This window comes from Nicotiana tomentosiformis, chromosome 7 (genome assembly GCF_000390325.3).
Source record: "Nicotiana tomentosiformis chromosome 7, ASM39032v3, whole genome shotgun sequence".
NCBI classification, from domain to species: domain Eukaryota; kingdom Viridiplantae; phylum Streptophyta; class Magnoliopsida; order Solanales; family Solanaceae; genus Nicotiana; species Nicotiana tomentosiformis.
The window spans coordinates 45,589,960-45,609,698 of record NC_090818.1 but is presented as its reverse complement, the minus strand read 5'-3'; the positions used below and the strand labels follow the sequence as shown (position 1 = coordinate 45,609,698).

The 19,739-nt window shown below is 39.3% G+C and overlaps 2 protein-coding genes across 2 annotated transcripts; one reads left to right on the top strand and one right to left on the bottom strand.

Annotated features, from left to right (window-relative positions):
• The first annotated feature begins 2,616 nt into the window (after positions 1-2,616).
• LOC104114964 (G-type lectin S-receptor-like serine/threonine-protein kinase SD1-1) lies at positions 2,617-6,229 on the top strand. Its single transcript, XM_018777243.3, has 7 exons — positions 2,617-2,905; positions 4,599-4,736; positions 4,892-5,016; positions 5,087-5,297; positions 5,386-5,623; positions 5,705-5,855; positions 5,949-6,229. The coding sequence occupies exons 1-7, from the start codon at positions 2,674-2,676 to the stop codon at positions 6,201-6,203; spliced, it is 1,350 nt and encodes a 449-aa protein (XP_018632759.3). The 5' UTR covers positions 2,617-2,673; the 3' UTR covers positions 6,204-6,229.
• A 12,529-nt stretch (positions 6,230-18,758) lies between these two features.
• On the bottom strand, positions 18,759-19,311 carry LOC138895551 (uncharacterized). The gene is made up of 2 exons (XM_070180252.1): positions 18,959-19,311; positions 18,759-18,780 (listed from the first exon to the last, which is right to left on the bottom strand). The coding sequence occupies exons 1-2, from the start codon at positions 19,309-19,311 to the stop codon at positions 18,759-18,761; spliced, it is 375 nt and encodes a 124-aa protein (XP_070036353.1).
• Between the last annotated feature and the right edge of the window lie 428 nt (positions 19,312-19,739).

Genomic DNA, 19,739 nt, shown 5'->3' with positions numbered 1-19,739 from the left:
ATTCTTACTGATAATTAGCCATAGAGTCTTTTGATCTGTGTACCACAACCTATAACCTTTCACTCCAATTGCATACCCTAAAAATATGTACTTCTTTACCCGCGACTCAAGTTTTTCACCCCTCACATGAACATAAGCGGGACGACCAAATATCCTTAAATTTGAATGATCAGCTGGCGAACCAGACCAAACCTCAAAAGGAGTTTTGAACTAAATAGTTATGGATGGAGATTTGTTGACCAAATAATAAGTTGTATTGATTGCTTCAACCCAAAAATCTTTGCTAACACAAGAGTGTGAAAGCATTCTTCGTGCCCTATCATAAAACATTTTGTTCATACATTCTGCAACACCATTCTGTTATGGTGTTCTGACATAAGTGCGGTGTCTTACTATGCCCTCTATGCTGTAGAAATTATTAAACTCAAGATTGAAAAATTCCAATCCATTGTTAGTCCGAAGATGATTAACTTTTCTTTCCGTCTGCCTCTCAACCATTGTCTTCCATTTAACAAATGTCGAAAAAGCCTCATCTTTTATTTTTAGAAAATATACTCACACCATCCTTGAGTAATCATCAATCAAAGTCATAAAATACCCGGCACCACTCTTGGAGAGAACTCTGTTTGGACCCCACAAGTCTGAATGTACATATAATCTAACTTGTCTATGGTCTTGTGCTCTACCCTCTTACTGAATTTTACTCTTGTCTGTTTACCAAACACACAATGCTCACAAAAATTCAAAACTTACTTTTTGTATACATCCAGCAAATTCTACTTGCTCAACAAAGACAATCTCTTGTCACTCATATAACCAAGTCGCAAGTGCCACAACTGAGATTGATTTAGATCACTTTTTTCAGGAGCTACAACAGCTTCACCTTCAACTACACTGCCCTGAAGATGATATAATTAAGAATGCAGTTTACCCTTTATGAGTACCATGAAGCCTTTACACACTTTAAGTATTCCATTCTCGGAATGAAAATGATACCCTTGATCATCCAAAATCGAAAGGGAAATCAAATTTCTCTTTATCCGAGGAATATGCTAACACTCAATGTTTTTGATAATTCCATCGAACATTCTCAATTTGATGTTACCAATCCCCTCTACTGGTAATAGATTATCATCTTCCATGTAGACAGTCTCACTCGTCTGCTTGTAAGTTGTAAATCAATTCTTGTGTGGATAGATGTAGAAATTAGCACTAGAATCAAGAACCCAGAAATTCTGCTCGTGACTAGAAATCATAGCACAGACTTCCTCTACATAGTCACTATCATCAGAATTATTGCTAGTGTCAACAATATTTGCAGAATTATCTATTTTCTGCTTCCCTCTTTTCTCTTTCAGCTTAGGATAATCTATCTTGTAGTGACCTTGCTCTCCGTACTCATAACAGTTTTGCTTCATTGCTCTAGACTTCGATCTGGCGGTTGGCTTTTTCCTGTTAAAGTCTTTTTGTTGTGTTCTTCCTCTACACACAAGACCCTCGCCTCAAATCTGCTGTCTGAAAAGCTCCTTTTCAACTCTTTAGACTTTAGTGCATTACTAACATCTTCCAATGAAATACTATCTTTCCCATATAGCAGTGTATCGGCAAAAGTATCATAAGATGGTAATAAAGAACATAACACAATCAAGGCTTGATCCTCACTCTCAATTTTGATATTCACATTCTTCAGGTCCATTGTAATTGAATTAAATTCATCAAGGTGAGTTTTATCAGGTGTACCTTCGCGTTCATACGGAGATAGTATAACCTCTTTTTCAGGTAGAGACGGTTATTCAGCGATTTCTTAGACTACAGATCTTCTAGCTTCTTCCATGCCATTGATGCAGAAGTTTCTTCAGCAATTTTCCGAAGAACGTTATTTGTAACGCTCATGAAGATGGTACTCAAAGCCCTCTCTTTTAGGTCTGCCTTCTCTGTCTCTTTCATCTCTTCAAGAAAATCCTCATCAATTGCCTTCCATAATCCTTGTAACACAGGGATGATTTCATCCTAATCTTTCATAGACTGAAACTAAAACCCCTATCAAATTTCTCTATTTCGTACTTTGTTGAATATGATGAAGATATTTTAACCCTAGATTATATGCCGAAACTCAAACCCTTACTCTGATACCAATTGTTGCGGAAGATGGAGAGTTAACTGGCACACAATCACACACAAAGCAAATAGAGAAGACAATATCAACACAAGGATTATGAATGCGTCCCTGCCCACCAGGGTGGTGATCGACACAGATGGGGTTGTAGAGCACCTAACATGGATAGAGCACAGTCAGAGCTAGTTTCTCTACTTGACAACACAATTTGGTAACTGTGATCGTTTTGCTTTATGTGGACATTATGCAAGCTGCAACATCAATAACTCACCTCCATGTGACTGTCTGAGAGGTTTCGAGCCTAGGTATTTGTTTAATTGTGTGACTATTTCTTCTTATGTTATTAGGGAGGGCACATTTTTAATTATTTAATTATGTCTTCACAAGCTCCCTCGCCCCATGGCTAAATTCTTATCCCCAGGTCAAGCAAGTGGAAGTTTATTTTGATTACATAATTATGTCTTCACAGGTATCCGAATCAATGGTATGCAGCGGACTGATCTAGTGGTTGTGTAAGGAGAACTTCTTTGGTTTGTAACCAAGATGATTTTCTTAAAATGACGGGTATTAAAATGCCGGATTCTAGACACTCGTGGTATAATCAGAGCATGAACCTTGAAGAATGCAAAAAAATGTGCTTGACTGATTGCAATTGCACAGCCTACTCAAATCTTGATGTTATAAATGGTGGAAGTGGATGCTTACTATGGTTTGGAGAACTCATTGATATTAGAGAGTTGAGCCACAATGAGCAAGACCTGTTCGTGAGAGTCGCTGCTTCAGAATTAGGTAATGACCCTACCCTGTACCATTTTCTCATTTTATTATACAATATAGATTCACAACTCTTTAGAATTGAAGGAACTCTACTATCTTATGTACTTACTTGATTTAAAGTTGATTAGGTGCTGTAATAGTTGGTAATATGTTAATTGATTCGTAAATGATAAAAATACTTTTAACCAACTATGACGACCCTCATGGACGGATCTACATGTAAAATTTGGGTGCTTAAGCACCCATTAACCTTAACTTAATGTAGGTATAACTCCATAAAAAACTTAAGAAAATATATATAAAGGTCAAAAAGCACCTGGGTAAAATAAACTGTGATGGGTGCTGCGGTTAGGAAAGGGTGCTGGAAGATTAAATCTTGCTGGGGGCGGGTGTTCGAAACTCCATCTCACCACAGTATTTTTTTTAACCAAGCAAACAATTTCCTTTCCTTATATTCAAGGCTACTTTCTTTCTTCTTCTTTTTATTTATTTTTTAAATATTTTTCTCAATTAGTTCTTTTTTACTTTTCAAGCACACTTTCTTAACCCAATACTACTTTTTTTAAATTTCTTTTTTGCTAACCTTTGTTTTTAGCTTTATGTTTTTCTTTTAATTTACCTAATTCTCTATAGCAAAGAAAAAAATCATCTTAAAAGAAATCCCAAAGTTCAATCCCTTTTAAAGATAAACAGTTCCTCCAGAAAGGTAAAATCCACCGATCTTCTTTTTATTTGGCCAATTGCATATTCATCACAGATTTACTGTGTCCATAATATTAAAATATGGGTTTTCTTCTTAACTTTTTTCACATGTGTGTTCAACTAGTTGTGTACTTATACAATATAATAATACATAGTAACGTTACGTCAAAAAAAATTAAGCACCCATGAACTCAAAATCTTAGATCTGCCGCTGAGTCGACCGGGTGGTGTTGCTAACTTACTGAAACATAAGAAAAATTGTCTAAGGTTTTATCATCCATCAAGTGTCTTATCTGCATTTCCCCCCCTTTGAGGTGCCATACAAGCAGGAGCTGCATTTCTCCTTCTTAGAATACCTTGCAAGTTTTTTACGTAATGTCTCATAATTTAGAAATATTTTTATAACTCTATTTTTAGATATTTGAATTATTTTTAGCAGAATCCTCGCAACCGTATCCTTAAACATCCGCACCCGTATTAGACAACCCCACCCGAATCCCAGCAACTTAGGTGGTTGTACACTTTTCAGCTCTGGCCAAAGAGATAGTGTGTGTGTGTGAGAGAGAGACGATTCACACCAAATCTGGCCCAATCGATCACTATAAATATTGGACTCGCCTCTAACTTGACCTCTTGAAACTTTTGCTGCACAAAACATATTAGCTTCAGAGTAATATTAGATACTACCTGAGATAGTCCGCTGTACTTTGGTCATCTAACAGAAAAGATGTTCTAACTACCAGTACAGCTTGAAATTGGCTACTTTTTCAGTAAGTACTGCACACTGAAAATCTGAAGGTGCTTCAACTCTCTTTGTAGAAGCACCATGCAGCCAGGAGAAGCAGCGCGAATGTAGATGAGGAAAGTCCAGTACCCGAAAGCATTACTAGCTTAGGGGAAGAGGTTCAATAACAAAATAAAAACAAATCACTGAAACAATTCATACTGAAATGGCCAATTCATATTTCAATTGAAGACTGCTTATGGACTATTTCTTGAATAGACTCAGACGGGAATCGGAGGAGAAAGAGGTCAGCCCTGATTGCGATCATTTCAGCAGTGGTAGCAGCTTTTATCCTCAGCTTTGTAGCTTGGTTTTCCTTCCAAAGAAAGAACAGAAGAACAGAAAAATATACTAGAGGTACCTTTGTCTAATATTCTTTATTAGAAAATCTCCATCTAGCTAATATTCTTCACCTTTACCAAAAGATTGGGTTGCTTTTTCTTTTTTTATAATCTGTTGTATGGAAGAGCTCATTAATATCATGCTCGTGACCGACAAATATATACTGACAGGTGCAGAAGTTGGAAACGAAGACCCCGAGTTGCCATTGTTTGATTTAGTTACTGTTGCTAGTGCCACTAAAAACTTCTCCTCTGCTAATGTGATTGGTGAGGGTGGCTTTGGACCAGTTTACAAGGTAAATCAACTTTGATCTTCAACCTCTAGTTAGAATTGGCACATTTGACTGTTGCTAAAAAACATTGTAGGGTATCCTACCAAATGGACAAGAGATAGCAGTAAAGAGGCTATCAAAGTATTCTGGACAAGGCGTTCAAGAGTTAAGAAATGAAATCGTTCTCATTTCCAAGCTGCAACACAGGAACCTTGTCAAGCTTTTGGGTTGCTGCCTTGAAGGAAAAGAAAGGATGCTAATCTATGAGTTTATGCCAAACACTAGTTTGGACTATTTCATTTTTGGTAATGATTCTTTAACTATACTACTCCTAGTATTTGATAAGTCCTCAACATTCCTGCAGCCCTCAATGATTAGGCCTACATTGTGCAGATCCAAGCAGAAATGCCTCACTTCCATGGAAGAACCGCTTCGAAATTGCTATGGGAATATCTCGAGGTCTTCTTTATCTTCACCAGGACTCGAGATTTAGAATTATTCATAGAGACCTCAAGACCAGCAACATTTTATTAGATAGTGACTTGAATGCTAAAATTTCTGACTTCGGCCTTGCCAAAAGTTTTGGCGGAGACCAAACGGAAGGAAAAACTAAGAGAGTAATAGGGACTTAGTAAGTTCTACAAACCTTCATCATACAATCTTTATTATATTCAATCAGTACATGAACTTAAAATTTGATGAGTTGATGCAGTGGATATATGTCCCCAGAATATGCTGTTGATGGGAAATATTCAGTAAAATCAGATGTATTCAGTATCGGCGTAATCATTCTAAAAATAATTAGTGGCAAAAGGAACAGGAAATTTAGTCATTTGGAACATCATCACAATCTTTTGGGACATGTAAGCAGATACAGCACAAAACTAAGTTGTTTCGTTAGTCACTCTTTCTATTGTGAATGCCTTTGTATAAATGTGTTCTGTTTGTTACTTTAGGCATGGTTACTTTGGAATGAAGGCAAAGCGTTGGAACTGATGGACGAATGTTTGAAAGAATCATTTTCAGAATCTCAATTATTGAGATGCATTCAAGTTGGTTTGTTGTGCGTCCAAAAACTGCCAGAGGATAGGCCTACAATGGCATCAGTAGTTTTCTGGTTGGGAAATGAAGGTCTGGTTCTTCCTCAACCAAAACAGCCTGGTTTTTTCATAGAGAGGAATTCAATGGAATCAACAGATAGAGTCAGCTGAGTTTATCAGTTAACCCTTTTGTAATACGGTCAAGCCCATTGTGCATCCAATTAATAAATCATAAGAAAATCTGAAATTTATGTAATACATAGTGAGTGTGCAAATTTATACGGATAAAAGTACACTTTGACATATAAGGAAAAACCTCATCTTTAAGATCAAGGAGAGGGGGTTAAGGTCTACTGAGAACATTTTCAGGTTTATTTGAAGAAGAGTGGAGGCTGAAGAAGAACGGAAAGGATGGAAACAAGTTGTATTCTATTCATTTACATCCTTCGCAATTGTACATTTCGTATATATTTAAGAATGCAGCAGTATAAACCCTATAACTAAGACTAGTAACAGCACAACTGCAATTCTAATTGCATGTAACTGTAACATACAACTTTAATGGTTCTGTGAACGATCTTACTTTGGTAAAAAGGCATAGGAAAAGACTGTTTTGATGTTAGTATAGGAGATCACTTGCAGATTATATAAAAGTTGGGATCTTCTACTCAATGGTCTCTGTTGGTCAAATTAGCATAGAATCTTGGATATATAGTATATAAAGAATATAAACACGCCTTAATCAACTCATACTATTGACTGGATGTTAACAAGCTTCTACAATCCTATGACAAAAATTTAGAGGCGTAAAAGTAAGGTAAGTTTATGTAACTCGTTCAATTCGGTATTAGTCACTACTAGAAAACGGGCACAACCCGTCCAAAGATTACCGACCGAAATTGGTCGAAAACCGACCGAAATTGGTCGGAAAAAGAGTAAATTGGTCACAAAAGTCAAAAAATATATTTCTCACAACGAAAATAGTGGTCCCACAATAAAGATATGAAAATTCCAACCGATGTCGGTCGGAAATTGGTCAATCTTTGACCAAGACCTGATCATACTTGCATATTATTTACCAAAAAAAACTTAATTAATTGTTTTCAAATATACCGACCAAAATTGGTCAGTATTGCCACGATCCAAACCGATGGGCCGTGATGAGTGCCCGAGTTCTACCTATCGAACACCCCTAAGCATATGTCTAAGATATAAACATGAAATATGTGTAGGTCATGCATAACTTCTGAAAATAAACTACTGATTCATATGAACAACATACATGGGAAAACATGCCCAAAAGGCGCGCGCGCACACACACACACACATCACACACACACACACACACACACACACACATATATATATATATATATATATATATATATGGAATATGGTAGGGCGAGCCGACAAGGCCACATACTATTCAACTACACATGACTGTCTATAGACCTCTAACAGAGTGTACAACTGTATAGAGGACGGGACTGAGCCCCGTCATAACCATATGTATATAAAAGGATCGAATCAAAACTCAATAGCAGCCCCAGATCAAATGGAGCACACCAACTCTCCCTGAGCAAGGATCCTAAGATGGAGAACCGTCAACCTGTCTACCCGCACCTACGGGCATGAAACGCAGGCCCCAGGCAATAGGGGCATCAGTACGAATAATGTACCAAGTATGTAAGGCATAAAAATTAGTATATAAAAGCATGAAAGAAACATGGAGAAAAGGACTCAACCTGTAAGTCTGAATAGATCTGTGAATCATGAAACATTTATAATGTCATGCATATGCGTATAAATGTCATACCATGCATTGATATATGCGTACATAACATCATCAAGCCTCTGTGGGTATCCCATCATATCATCTCAGTCACTGTAGGCGAAATAATCAACGTATACCAGCTGATGAGGTGGTGGTGCGTATATAACGTCTTAACCTTTCCCCATATCCCATATACATATAATATATGTGTATATAACACCATGTAACGACCCGACCGGTCATTTTGAGCATGCCGTTCGGCGGTTTGAAGCCTTGAGTAGTTTCACTTCAGGTATTATGACTTGTGCGCGTGGTCGGAATTGAATTTCGGGAGGTTCAGAGTTGATTTGGAAAGAAAATTCTAATTTCGGAAGGTTTAAGTTGGAAGAATTGACTAAGGTTTGATTTTTGAGTAAACGACCTCGGAATCGGGATTGGAAGGTTCCAACTTGTTCGTATGATGATTTTGGACTTGGGAGTATGTCCGGATCGGGTTTTGGATGACTCAAGAGCGTTTTGGCGCCTATCGTGCAAGGTTGGCATTTTGGAAGAATTTCATAAATTTGGGTTGAAGTGCATTTCAATGTTATTGATGTCCGTTTGGGATTCCGAGTTTGTGAATAGCTCCGTAAGGTGATTCTGGTATTGGGAGCGCGTCTGGATGTGGATTTGGAGGTTCGTAGGTCATTTTGGGGTCATTTGGCGAAAGTTAGAAATTCGAAGGTTTTGAGAAGTTTGACCGGAAGTGGAATTTTTGGATATCGGGGTCGGATTCCGATTCCGGGAGTTGGAGTAGGTCCGTAATGTCGAATGTGACTTGTGTGCGAAATTTGAGGTCAATCGGATGAGATTTGATAGGTTCCGGCATCGATTGTAGAAGTTTGAAGTTTCAAAGTCCATTAAGTTTGAATTGGAGGGATGATTCATGTTTTTTGCATTGTTTGATATGATTTAAAGGATCGACTAAGTTCGTAATGTGTTTTGGGACATGTTGATGTATTTGGTTGAGGTCCCGAGGGCTTCGGGTGGATTCCGGATGGTTAACAGATCGAGTTTGGACTTGGAAGAAATGCTGAGGCTGCTGTCTTCTGGTGTAACCGCACTTGCGAGGTTTGGGCCGCAGAAGCGGCCATGAGGGTCGCAGAAGCGGAGGCTAGCCAAAAAGGCCTGGGCCACAGAAGCGGGCATAAACGCGCAAGTGCGCGAGCGCAAAAGCGCTTGGTGACCGCAGAAGCGGACGCGCACATGCGCTACATGGGGCGCAGATGCGGGGACTGTTGGGTCGAGCTGGAGCCGTACTTGCGATAGAATTTCCGCAGGTGCGGAGCCGTAGAAGCGACTATTTGACCGCAGGTGCGAAGGTCGGGTTGGGCAAAATATTTTTAAAGAGGGGTTTGGATCCATTTCACCTATTTTTCACACGGCCTGGGCGGTGTTTGGAGTTTTTGAAGAGGGGATTTCATCATCAAGCACGAGGTAAGTGATTTATACTAGTTGTGAGTTACATACAAGGTTTATACATGGATTTATGCATGAAAATTTGTAAAAATTTGGGATTTTGAAAAAAAATCTAGAAACTGATATTTTTGGATTTTGACCACGAAATTGGACATGAAATTTGGAATAAATTATATATTTGAGTTCGTGGTGTTATGGGTAAAGTTTATCTTCGAAAATTTCGGAATCCGGGCACGTGGGCCCGAGGATGATTTTTTATCTACTTTTCGAGCGGAGTTGGAAATTATCATAAATTGAATTATTATGAGTATTAAAGTATATATTTATGGATTTGTACCGTTATTTACTAGTTTTGGAGCGATGGGAATTGGTTTGAGTTGTTGGAAAGGCTTTGGAGCCGGTTATGGAATTTTGGAGCGAGATAAGTCTCATTTCTAACCTTGTAAGAGGGAATTAACCCCATAGGTGAATCAAATCATTATGTGTTTCTATTTGTGGGGGATACGTACGCACGAGGTGATGAGAGTCCATGCGTAGATACTATTATGCTTATGTCCGAGTAGTCTGGGACGCATATCATGTTTTACTTGTGATGTTTTCGCCCTACTTGTTAATTTAATTGGTTAAAATATTTAAAAACTCGATAAAGGAATTGTAAAAAGGTTAAACTTCATTTATTTGATCGTTAAATGAGAGTTTGAAAATCCTGAAATATTTTTCCCTTAATAAATCTTGAATTGGTTGTTTAATGTATTTTTTCGCTTTTGTGGATCGGGCCGAACGCCTCGGTAGCAGATAGATGCATCTATGGTTCGCACTGTTCAACGCTCGGCACTGTACAATTTAAATAATTATGTTGGATCGGGCCGTACGACCTCAACATGATTTGCGCATGATTGTATTGGTTGCTTTGGAATTTATGATAATTGATATTGCTTCTTTGGCCCAAGATACAAAATGATAAACGATGAAAAATAAATTTGGAGATTTCTTATTAAAAAAGAATTGTTTACTAATTTCATGATATTAAGCTTACAACCATTCTACGTAATTCATGCTTACTTATATCATTGGTATTTTATTTATAGCCCATAGTAAGTGTCAGAGTCGACCCCTAGTCACTACTTCTTCGAGGTTAGGCGGGATACTTACTGGGTACGCATTAATTTACATTCTCATAATACACTTGCTGCATATTTTTGTGTAGGTACATACATGTCTAGTGACCCTGTGGGCGCAGAGGTTCGGTTATTGCGGGGACTTAGGTGATCTGCATTCTATACTATGATCCGCAGCCAGCAGAGTCTCATTCAGAGTATTTATATTTCTCCTGTCCAAATTTGTATTCTGGACAGATGTTCTATTTTATTTTACATTCCTAGTTGAGGCTCATACACTTGTGACACCGGGTTTTGGGGTGATTATGGGTTGTCCTGTATTGAAATTGTTAAAAATATTATTATTTACTCTGTAAAATTCCATCTTTTACTATTTAATTGAAGAAAATATGATTTTAAAAATATTAAAATGAGAACCAAATTAAGTATTTATTTTTGGCTTGCCTGACAGCGGTGTCCGGTGCCATCACGACATTTAATGTATTGTAATGACTTGAAATGAGGTTTTGCTCAGTGCATTTCCAATGGAGAAAAGGCAATCGGACTATGAGTGTTTGGGTTGATGGAGTAACGAGACTTGGTATTTTGAGTGTGGTGGAATTTTCGTTTGTGATGTGGTGTCGTCGTTCTTGATTGAATGTGTTAAGTTCATCGGTTTTATGGTCTTCTTCAATTCTTCTTTAGGGTAGAGTATTGTAAAATGGGGCCGGGGAAAGCGGCCGTAAGAGACCGTGGAGTGCAGTGGTTTATGATCGAATCAGTGTTCCTAGTGTTGATGGATTGAGAAGGATGATCTTCGGAGAGGTTTAAAGTTGGTAGCGATCTATTGGTTCAAGTGTTGCAGAGATGGATCTGACTTAAGGCAACAACTGGGTGGCGAAGGATGAGGAAGGACATGAGGGAGGTGTCTGGTAGTGGATAAACTTCTAGAAGGCCAAATGTGAGAAATATGAGTCGAGTAGTTGCTTAAAGGAGTGAGTTTGACCAAAGTGGGAGAGTGGCAGAGCAGTATATGGGTTCTGGGGTAAGATGACTACACGCCTTGAGAAAGTTTAGAGTGATTTGGGATTCATGGTGGACAATGACTCGGTTTACGAGCTTAATTTGGAATATTGGCTGCTATACAGAGGAAGGTTGGATACAACAGAAAGAAGATGCTTGATATGAAGAAGGATATAACATGACTTTGGGATGTATTGTCACACCTTTAATTGATGCCCAAGACAATGACTCGGTTTACGAGCTTAATTTGGAATATTGGCTGCTATATAGAGGAAGGTTGGATACAACAGAAAGAAGATGCTTGATATGAAGAAGGATATAACATGACTTTGGGATGTATTGTCGCACCTTTAATTGATGCCCATGAGGATTGAACGGACTTGTACAACTTGTGAATGAGCACGGGCTCAGGATGGGTTACTGATTTCGTAGTAATTGTACCCAGTGCAGCGGCATTGGATGATGTCGACATGGAGTTTCCATAGTTAGGTTATCTCTTGTGAGCAGGTTAGCGGTTGCGTGATGTTGACGAAGCTCCTGCGAAGAATTTCTACTAACTATTCAGGAAGAGGCCGAATATGTGCGTGTGGCTAGTGATTCAGAGTGTCCATGGAGAGTTTAACAGAAAGGTTTCGAGAAATTTGGTGGGTTAATTGTGCAAGATCATGTCAATGGATGATAAGGAATCTTGGTGGGTTCCAGAGTTATGCAATGGTAGCTTCGAGCTAAGTGGGAGAGCCCCACCGCCTACGATTGGATTGTATGGTTATCTACTTGTGAGGTTTCTGGTTAGTAGCATATTGATTATGACTAAGGAAAAAAACATTAGTGGCAATGCGATCAAAGGATTTAAGGAATGTACGCTATAATTAGCCTTATCGATTCATGTTTAGGCTTTGGGAAGACTCAGGATTTATGCTTCGTGTAGAGGTAAGTTACAAGGAACGTGATTCAGCCGGATGCTTTTTTGAGAGGGTGTTCATGTGCCAACAGGGCCTTGGAGTTTGATCATAATTGGGAACAAGTCAGAGTGGGTGACTCTCAACAATGGTTCTAGTGGGTTGAAAAAAAGAAAATTCAAAGTGCGGTGCCTAAGGATTTCCAGCCAGTAGTATGGTTAAGTATTGAGCTTTTGCAGTGGATTATGAAAAGTGGCTTGGAGTGTTCTATGTTATCTTCGATCTGTGGTGTGTCATTGGAGGAATGGGAGAAAATAACTTCGGATTCATAGAGGGATTTTCAGAATGGGTGTACCGGTTGAAGTTGCGAATATGCGCATAAGGAGGGTATGCGATGGTTCGTGGGTTTTGGAGACAACGTGCTCTCGTGAAATAGGGTCACTCAGGATGAGTGCGGATTTGGGTTCATGATGTTTTGAATGGAGCTATTATTATTTCTAGGGCAAGTCCCGAATAAATTAGAAGAAGTGGCTCGGTTGGTAATGGTTGAATCAACACGATTATGGCAGTGACCAGTTTCTCCAGCGTGAAGTTATACATGTGGTTTGTGGTTGTAAACTTTGGCTTGAGCGCCACCACAACTTGGTTGAATTGGGAGGTATTCGATTTGTATGGCTTTGTTATGTAAAGGGATTTCCGGAAGAGTTATGGCAGTTTAGATTACGACATGAGGTTGTATTTTCTGCGGTTTGGGAATTTAGTTGTGTGTTGCATTGGTTCTTCTGAAATGAGCTAAGTAAAAGGTTTCTATACGATGAAGTGTTTATCCTATTAGTGGATCAGGGGTTATTATGGAATTCTGGTACTCTCACGTATTGGCATGTTAGGTGCAGTGAGTGGCATGGGGAATTGGAAGCTAAGGATCAAGGTTGTGGTTCGGTGTTGACAAGAATGTCATGAGCTCGGATGATCAGGGAAGAATTCAGATGGTTATAATTAGTTGGTATTGTCTTAAGCGTCACTTGAGATCGATGTCCTGTGTAAGAGGCTTTGTGTGCTGATTTGCGGCTTCTTGATTTGCTTTACATCATTAGTATGGCCGGTGGTATGGATGTGCAGACTTGTTACCTGGTGCGGGAGGTCGTGGGAGCATATCCCATGGGAATATTGTATAAGTGTAACATGTAGTCACTTGATTGACTAAAGATTGAAACCAAGTATGGAGATTTTGGTACTATCGCTAATGTGAGAGTTTAGGCCTGAAAGGCGCACTATTCGGTTGATTGTGAATTGTGGAAGTTTGTTCCGGATTCGGTGGTTGTTCTTCGTGTGTCATGGGAAAAAGGTATTGTGGATCCTTGAAAGGGTATTTGCGCAAGCATGATATGATCAGAATCGATTTGGGGTCCGTTGATGGGTCCAAATATGGATGTGTACTCTACACCAGCCTGAGTGTGTTCATTCAGAATATCATTCCTTATGGAGGAGTATTCGGGCGTTGGATGTTAATTCCGTCGCCATCTATTTCATGTAATACTCTATTATGCCCTATGGGTCGTGAGTCGGCTTGATTATTTGTACAATATGTTGAGGTCCCACGTAGCGGTGGTGTTATGTGAGCAGGATGGCTCTTGAGATGCATATTATATATCGCACCTTAGTTGTGCTTGGGTTTTATAGCGTAGGGCGCTACCTATCTCCCCAGGATTTGTATTATTCACTTGGTGTGCTTATGGTTGATATTCGAGCATTTTGTGAGTATGAGCGTTACGGCTCGAGGTGTGTTTTCTTTTGATTATTATGTGTTGATCGGGTGGCACGCCGCCACGGGTATCATGGTTGGATCGGGTTGCATGCCGCAACGGTATCATGTATGGATCGGGTTGCACGCCTCAACAGTGTGATGCTGAGTACAGTTCCCTATACCTATTCTTGTGTGTTTTGCTTCTCATTTTCTGAAGAAGGTTCATAACATCTTTTCGGTTGTTTAATTAGTCACGTAGGTTAAACAGTTCTTTCCGGAGTTCATTTTTCCTTATGTATCACATGTGAACTTGTGGATTGTTGGCACATGGTGGCATTATATGAGATCTTTGGTAGTGCTGGTGGTAGCTTATTGTCGGAACAACTTATACTGGGTGAGACGAGATTATTGGACTTGGGATTAGTGCGATCGGATTATATCAGACATATTAAAAAAAAAAGCAAATATTGTTATTTGGTTCATAATGGGGTAATGGTCCTTGTCAGGAGGAGGGACTCAATGATTTGTCGACTCAGAAGTTGGCTATGAACTTCTACGCATCCTTTCTATTGTGGCAGTATTGCGAGAGTTGAAACGGGACTTATATGCTTCGTGAGGTGCGTGTGGGCATCAGATTCGTGGGATTTCGACTATCATTGTCAGAGGATGTTATTATGGTCATCTGAGTTACACAGTGCATGGTATGAATTCAGTAAAGGTATGCAATCATGTATTGGTGCATCGTGTAGTGATGGATACGGTGTTCGTATGTTGGAAACAAACCTGGTAGAGGATTTCAGATGTTGGAATTTGGCTCTAAGGCTTATTTGACTAGAAAATGGAGAATTTTCGGGTTTACTCAAGCTAATGTACTCAACTGGGTTGTGGTAGCATGGGTAGGTGCACGAGGTAATAAACAATGATTTCGGACAACTCCAGAGCATTTCTTAGCACGTTCGAGGACGAAGGTATATTTAAGTGGGAGAGAATGTAATGACCCGACTGATCGTTTTGAGCTTCAGCGCGTTGTTCGGCGATTTGAGGCCTTGAATAGTTTCACTTCAGGTATTATGACTTGTGCGCATGGTTGGAGTTGGATTTCGGGAAGTTCAGAGTTGATTTGGAAAGAAAATTCTAATTTCGGAAGCTTTAAGTTGGAAGAATTGACTAAGGTTTTATTTTTGAGTAAACGACCTTGGAATCGGGATTGGAAGGTTCCAACAGGTTCGTATGATGATTTTGGACTTGGGAGTATGTCCGTATCGGGTTTTGGATGACCCGAGAGCGTTTTGGCGCCTATTGTTGAAAGTTGGTGTTTTGGAAGAATTTCATAAATTTGGGTTGAAGTGCATTTCAATGTTATTGATGTCCGTTTGGGATTCCGAGTTTGGGAATAGCTCCGTAAGGTGATTCTAGTATTGGGAGCGCGTCCGGATGTGGATTTGGAGGTTCGTAGGTCATTTTGGGTCATTTGGCGAAAGTTAGAAATTCTAAGGTTTTGAGAAGTTTGACCGGGAGTGCAATTTTAGATATCGGGGCCGGATTCTGATTCCGGGAGTTGGAATAGGTCCGTAATGTGGAATGTGACTTGTGTGCAAAATTTGAGGTCAATCGGACGTGATTTGATAGGTTTCGACATCGATTGTAGAAGTTAGAAATTTCAAAGTTCATTAAGTTTGAATTGGAGGGTGATTCGTGTTTTTAGCGTTGTTTGATGTGATTTAAATGATCGACTAAGTTCGTAATGTGTTTTGGGACGTGTTGGTATATTTGATTGAAGTCCCGAGGGCCTCGGGTGGATTCCGGATGGTAAACGGATCGAGTTTGGACTTGGAAGAAATGCTGAGGCTGCTGTCTTCTGGTGTAACCACATCTGCGAGGTTTGGGTCACAGGTGCGGAGCCGTAGAAGCGGCCATGAGGGTCGCAGAAGCGGGCATAAACACGCAGGTGCGCGAGCGCAGAAGCGCTTGATGACCGCAGAAGCGGATGCACAGATGCGCTACATGGGGCGTTGATGCGGGGACTGTTGGGTCGAGCTGGAGCCGTACTTGCGATGGAATTTCCGCAGGTGCGGAGCCGCAGAAGCGGCTATTTGACCGCAGGTGTGAAAGTCGGGCTGGGAAGAATGTTTTTAATGGGTTCATTTCTCCTATTTTTCACATGACCTTGGCGGTTTTTGGAGCTTTTGAAGAGGAAATTTCGTCATCAAGCATGAGGTAAGTGATTTCTACTAGTTGTGAGTTACATACAAGGTTTATACATGGATTTATGCATGAACATTTGTAGAAATTTGGAATTTTGAATAAAAACCTAAAAATTGATATTTTTGGATTTTGATCACGAAATTGGACATAGAGTTTGGAATAAATAATATATTTGAGTTCGTGGTGTTATGGGTAAAGTTTATCTTCGAAAATTTTCGGAATCCGGGTACATGGGCCCGAGGGTGATGTTTTTATCTACTTTTCGAGCGGAGTTGGAAATTGTCGTAAATTGAATTATTATGAGTTTTAGAGTATATATTTATGGATTTGCACCTTTAGTGACTAGTTTTGGAGTGATGGGTATTGGTTTGAGTTGTTGGAAAGGCTTTAGAGCCGGTTATGGAATTTCGGAGCGAGGTAAGTCTCCTTTCTAACCTTGTAAGAGGGAATTAACCCCATAGGTGAATCAAATCATTATGTGTTTCTATTTGTGGGGACTACATACGCACGAAGTGACGAGAGTCCGTGCGTAGCTACTATTATGCTTATGTCCGGGTAGTCTAGGATCCATATCATGTTGTACTTGCGATGTTTGTGCCCTACTTGTTAATTTAATTGTTTAAAACATTTAGAAAATCGATAAAGGAATTGTAAAAAGGTTAAACTTCATTTACTTGACCGTTAAATGAGACTTTGAAATTCTTGGAATATTTGCCCCTTAATAATTCTTGAATTGGTTGTTTAATGTATTTTTTTCATATTATGGAGCGGGTCGAACTCCTCGGTAGCAGATAAATGCATCTATGGTTCGCGTCGTTCGACCCTCGGCAGTGCACAGTTTAAATATTTATATTGGATCGGGCCGTGCGAACTCGACATGATTTGCACATGATTGAATTGGTTGCTTTGGAATTTATGATAATTGATATTGCTTCATCGGCCTGAAATACAAAATGATAAACGATGAAAAATAAATTTGTAGATTTCTTATTAACAAAAGAATTGTGTACTAATTTCATGATATTAAGCTTATAGCCGTTCTACGTAATTCATGCTTACTTATATCATTGGTATTTTATTTATAGCCCATAGTAAGTGTCGGAGTCGACCCCTCGTAACTACTTCTTCGAGGTTAGGCGGGATACTTACTGGGTATGCATTGATTTACGTACTCATACTACACTTGCTGCACATTTTTCTGCAGGTACATATATGTCTAGTGACCCTGTGGGCGCAGAGGCGCGGTTATTGCGAGGACTTAGGTGAGCTGCATTCTATTCTACGATCAGCAACCAGCAGAGTCTCCTTCAGAGTATTTATATTTCTCCTGTCCAAATTTGTATTCCGGACAGATGTTGTATTTTATTTTACATTCCTAGTTGAGGCTCATGCACTTGTGACACCGGGTTTTGGGGTGATTATGGGTTGTCCTGTATTGAAATTCTTAAAAATATTATTATTTAATCTGTAAATATTTAATTGAGGAAAATATGATTTCAAAAATATTAAAATGAGAACCAAATTAAATATTTATTTTTAGCTTGCCTAACAGCAGTGTCCGTCGCCATCACGACCTTTAATGGATTTTGGGTCGTGACACACCATCTGGTCATGGGACAATGTACATGTATAAATAAATGCAATGTATAATGAAGTAAGTCAGTAAAATTTCTCGAAATGTCATAAGATCAATATGCCTTCGGATAAACTTTAGCAACTTACGTATTTTTTTGATACCCATGAACATAAGATATAATAATAGGACACATGGGGAATCAAGAACATAGGTACCCCTAGTACTTCTATGAATAGAGTCATTTATGAAAGTTCCGCATTTGCACGTTTCATTTGTATCATATGGATCATGCCAAAAGGAAATAATGGATAGCCTTAACATAACTCAAGTCGCCAATGCAACTCAACAACAAGCTTATGACAACTAGCGCGCCAACCCTATAACAAAGAAATACGTGTACAACTTAGATGGCGGTGGTATATCACGTATTTCAAATGATAACTCGATTCTAAAATAAAACAGGCAGCATTTCCCCTGATTTCACTGCTCCCTCAAGCCTACTATAGGCCAGATACAAACACAACACTATCAGCAACTCAAAAACAACCCAACGACAATTCGGGACCTTCAATACAACAAAAACCCCAAATATACCATAACATACCCAATCAATAAGTTATCAATTAGCCTGCAATTGCAATGACGAGCGACCAACATACTACCTTACCACATGTGGAGTTTCTCCACACCCTTCATCCTTCCAAACTCCATAAATCAGCAGCACAATAGGCCAAGACGAGTGGACTACAAAACAGTCCACTCGTGTTGTAGTCCACTAAATGAGTTCTAAATATTAGAAAACTAATTTATCAACCTTCCTTGATATTTAAACACATAAATACAGAAATTAGACGTTTCTTAACTATGAATTACCTTACAAAACTCGAACTACAAAGAAAAATAAGAGTCGGTCTAATGATACTTACATCGTAGGGATCGTTGAGTCTCCTCTATAATGGTACTGCTACCAACCTGTCAGACAGAAAACCAAACAACATAAATCCACACAGGTCCACAATCATCAATAACACCAATGGCCTCACATGTCCAATGACAATAACTAACATAAGAATCAATTACCATATACGTACCTAAAGGTTGTGATGTCTCAGTCCGATCCTCCTCCAAAAGCGGAAACTAGTGAGGATACCTAGATTTCATGTCTTCTTCAGCTTCCCAAGTTATCTCCTCCACATTCTTGTTCATCCAAAGTACTTTAACTGAAGTTACGTCCTTAGTTCTCAATCTCCGAATTTGTCTATCTAGTATAGCAATGTGAGCTTCCTCATATGATAGTTGGTCTATGACCTGAACATCATCAACTGGAACTACTATAGAAGGATCTCCAATATACTTGCGGAGTATAGACACGTGAAAAACTGGATGTACTGACTCCAAGTTGGAAGGCAAGTCTAGCTCATATGTTACCTGGCCTACTCTGCGTATGATTTTATAAGGTCCAATGTACCGAGGGCTAAGCTTTCCTTTCTTACCGAATCTCATAACGCCTTTCATTGGTGATACCTTTAGGAATACCCAGTCATCTACTTGAAACTCTAAGTCTCGTCGTCGATTATCTGCATAGCACTTCTGACGACTCTGAGATGCTAATAGCCTTTCCCGTATAAGCTTAATCTTCTCAACTGTCTGTTGTACCAACTCTGGTCCTACTAACTTAGTTTTCCTAACTTCGAACCATCCGATAGGTGGCCTATACTTCCGTCCATAAAGTGCTTCATATGGAGCCACCTGGATGCTTGAATGATAACTATTATTATATGTGAACTCAATAAGTGGAAGATGATCATCCCAGCTACCCCTGAAGTTCATCACACAAGCCCGTAGCATATCCTCCAGTGTTTGAATATTACGTTCCACCTGACCATCTGTCTGGGGATGAAATGTTATACTAAGACTTACTTGAGTCCCCA

Coding starts and splice junctions, on each gene's coding strand:
- LOC104114964 (XM_018777243.3), top strand. CDS start 2,674: ATGACGGGTATTAAAATGCCGGATTCTAGACACTCGTGGTATAATCAG. Junction 2,906..4,598: donor AGTCGCTGCTTCAGAATTAG/GTAATGACCCTA, acceptor TTTCTTGAATAG/ACTCAGACGGGAATCGGAGG. Junction 4,737..4,891: donor AACAGAAAAATATACTAGAG/GTACCTTTGTCT, acceptor ATATACTGACAG/GTGCAGAAGTTGGAAACGAA.
- LOC138895551 (XM_070180252.1), bottom strand. CDS start 19,311: ATGAGATTCGGTAAGAAAGGAAAGCTTAGCCCTCGGTACATTGGACCT. Junction 18,781..18,958: donor GAAGAAGACATGAAATCTAG/GTATCCTCACTA, acceptor TCTGTCTGACAG/GTTGGTAGCAGTACCATTAT.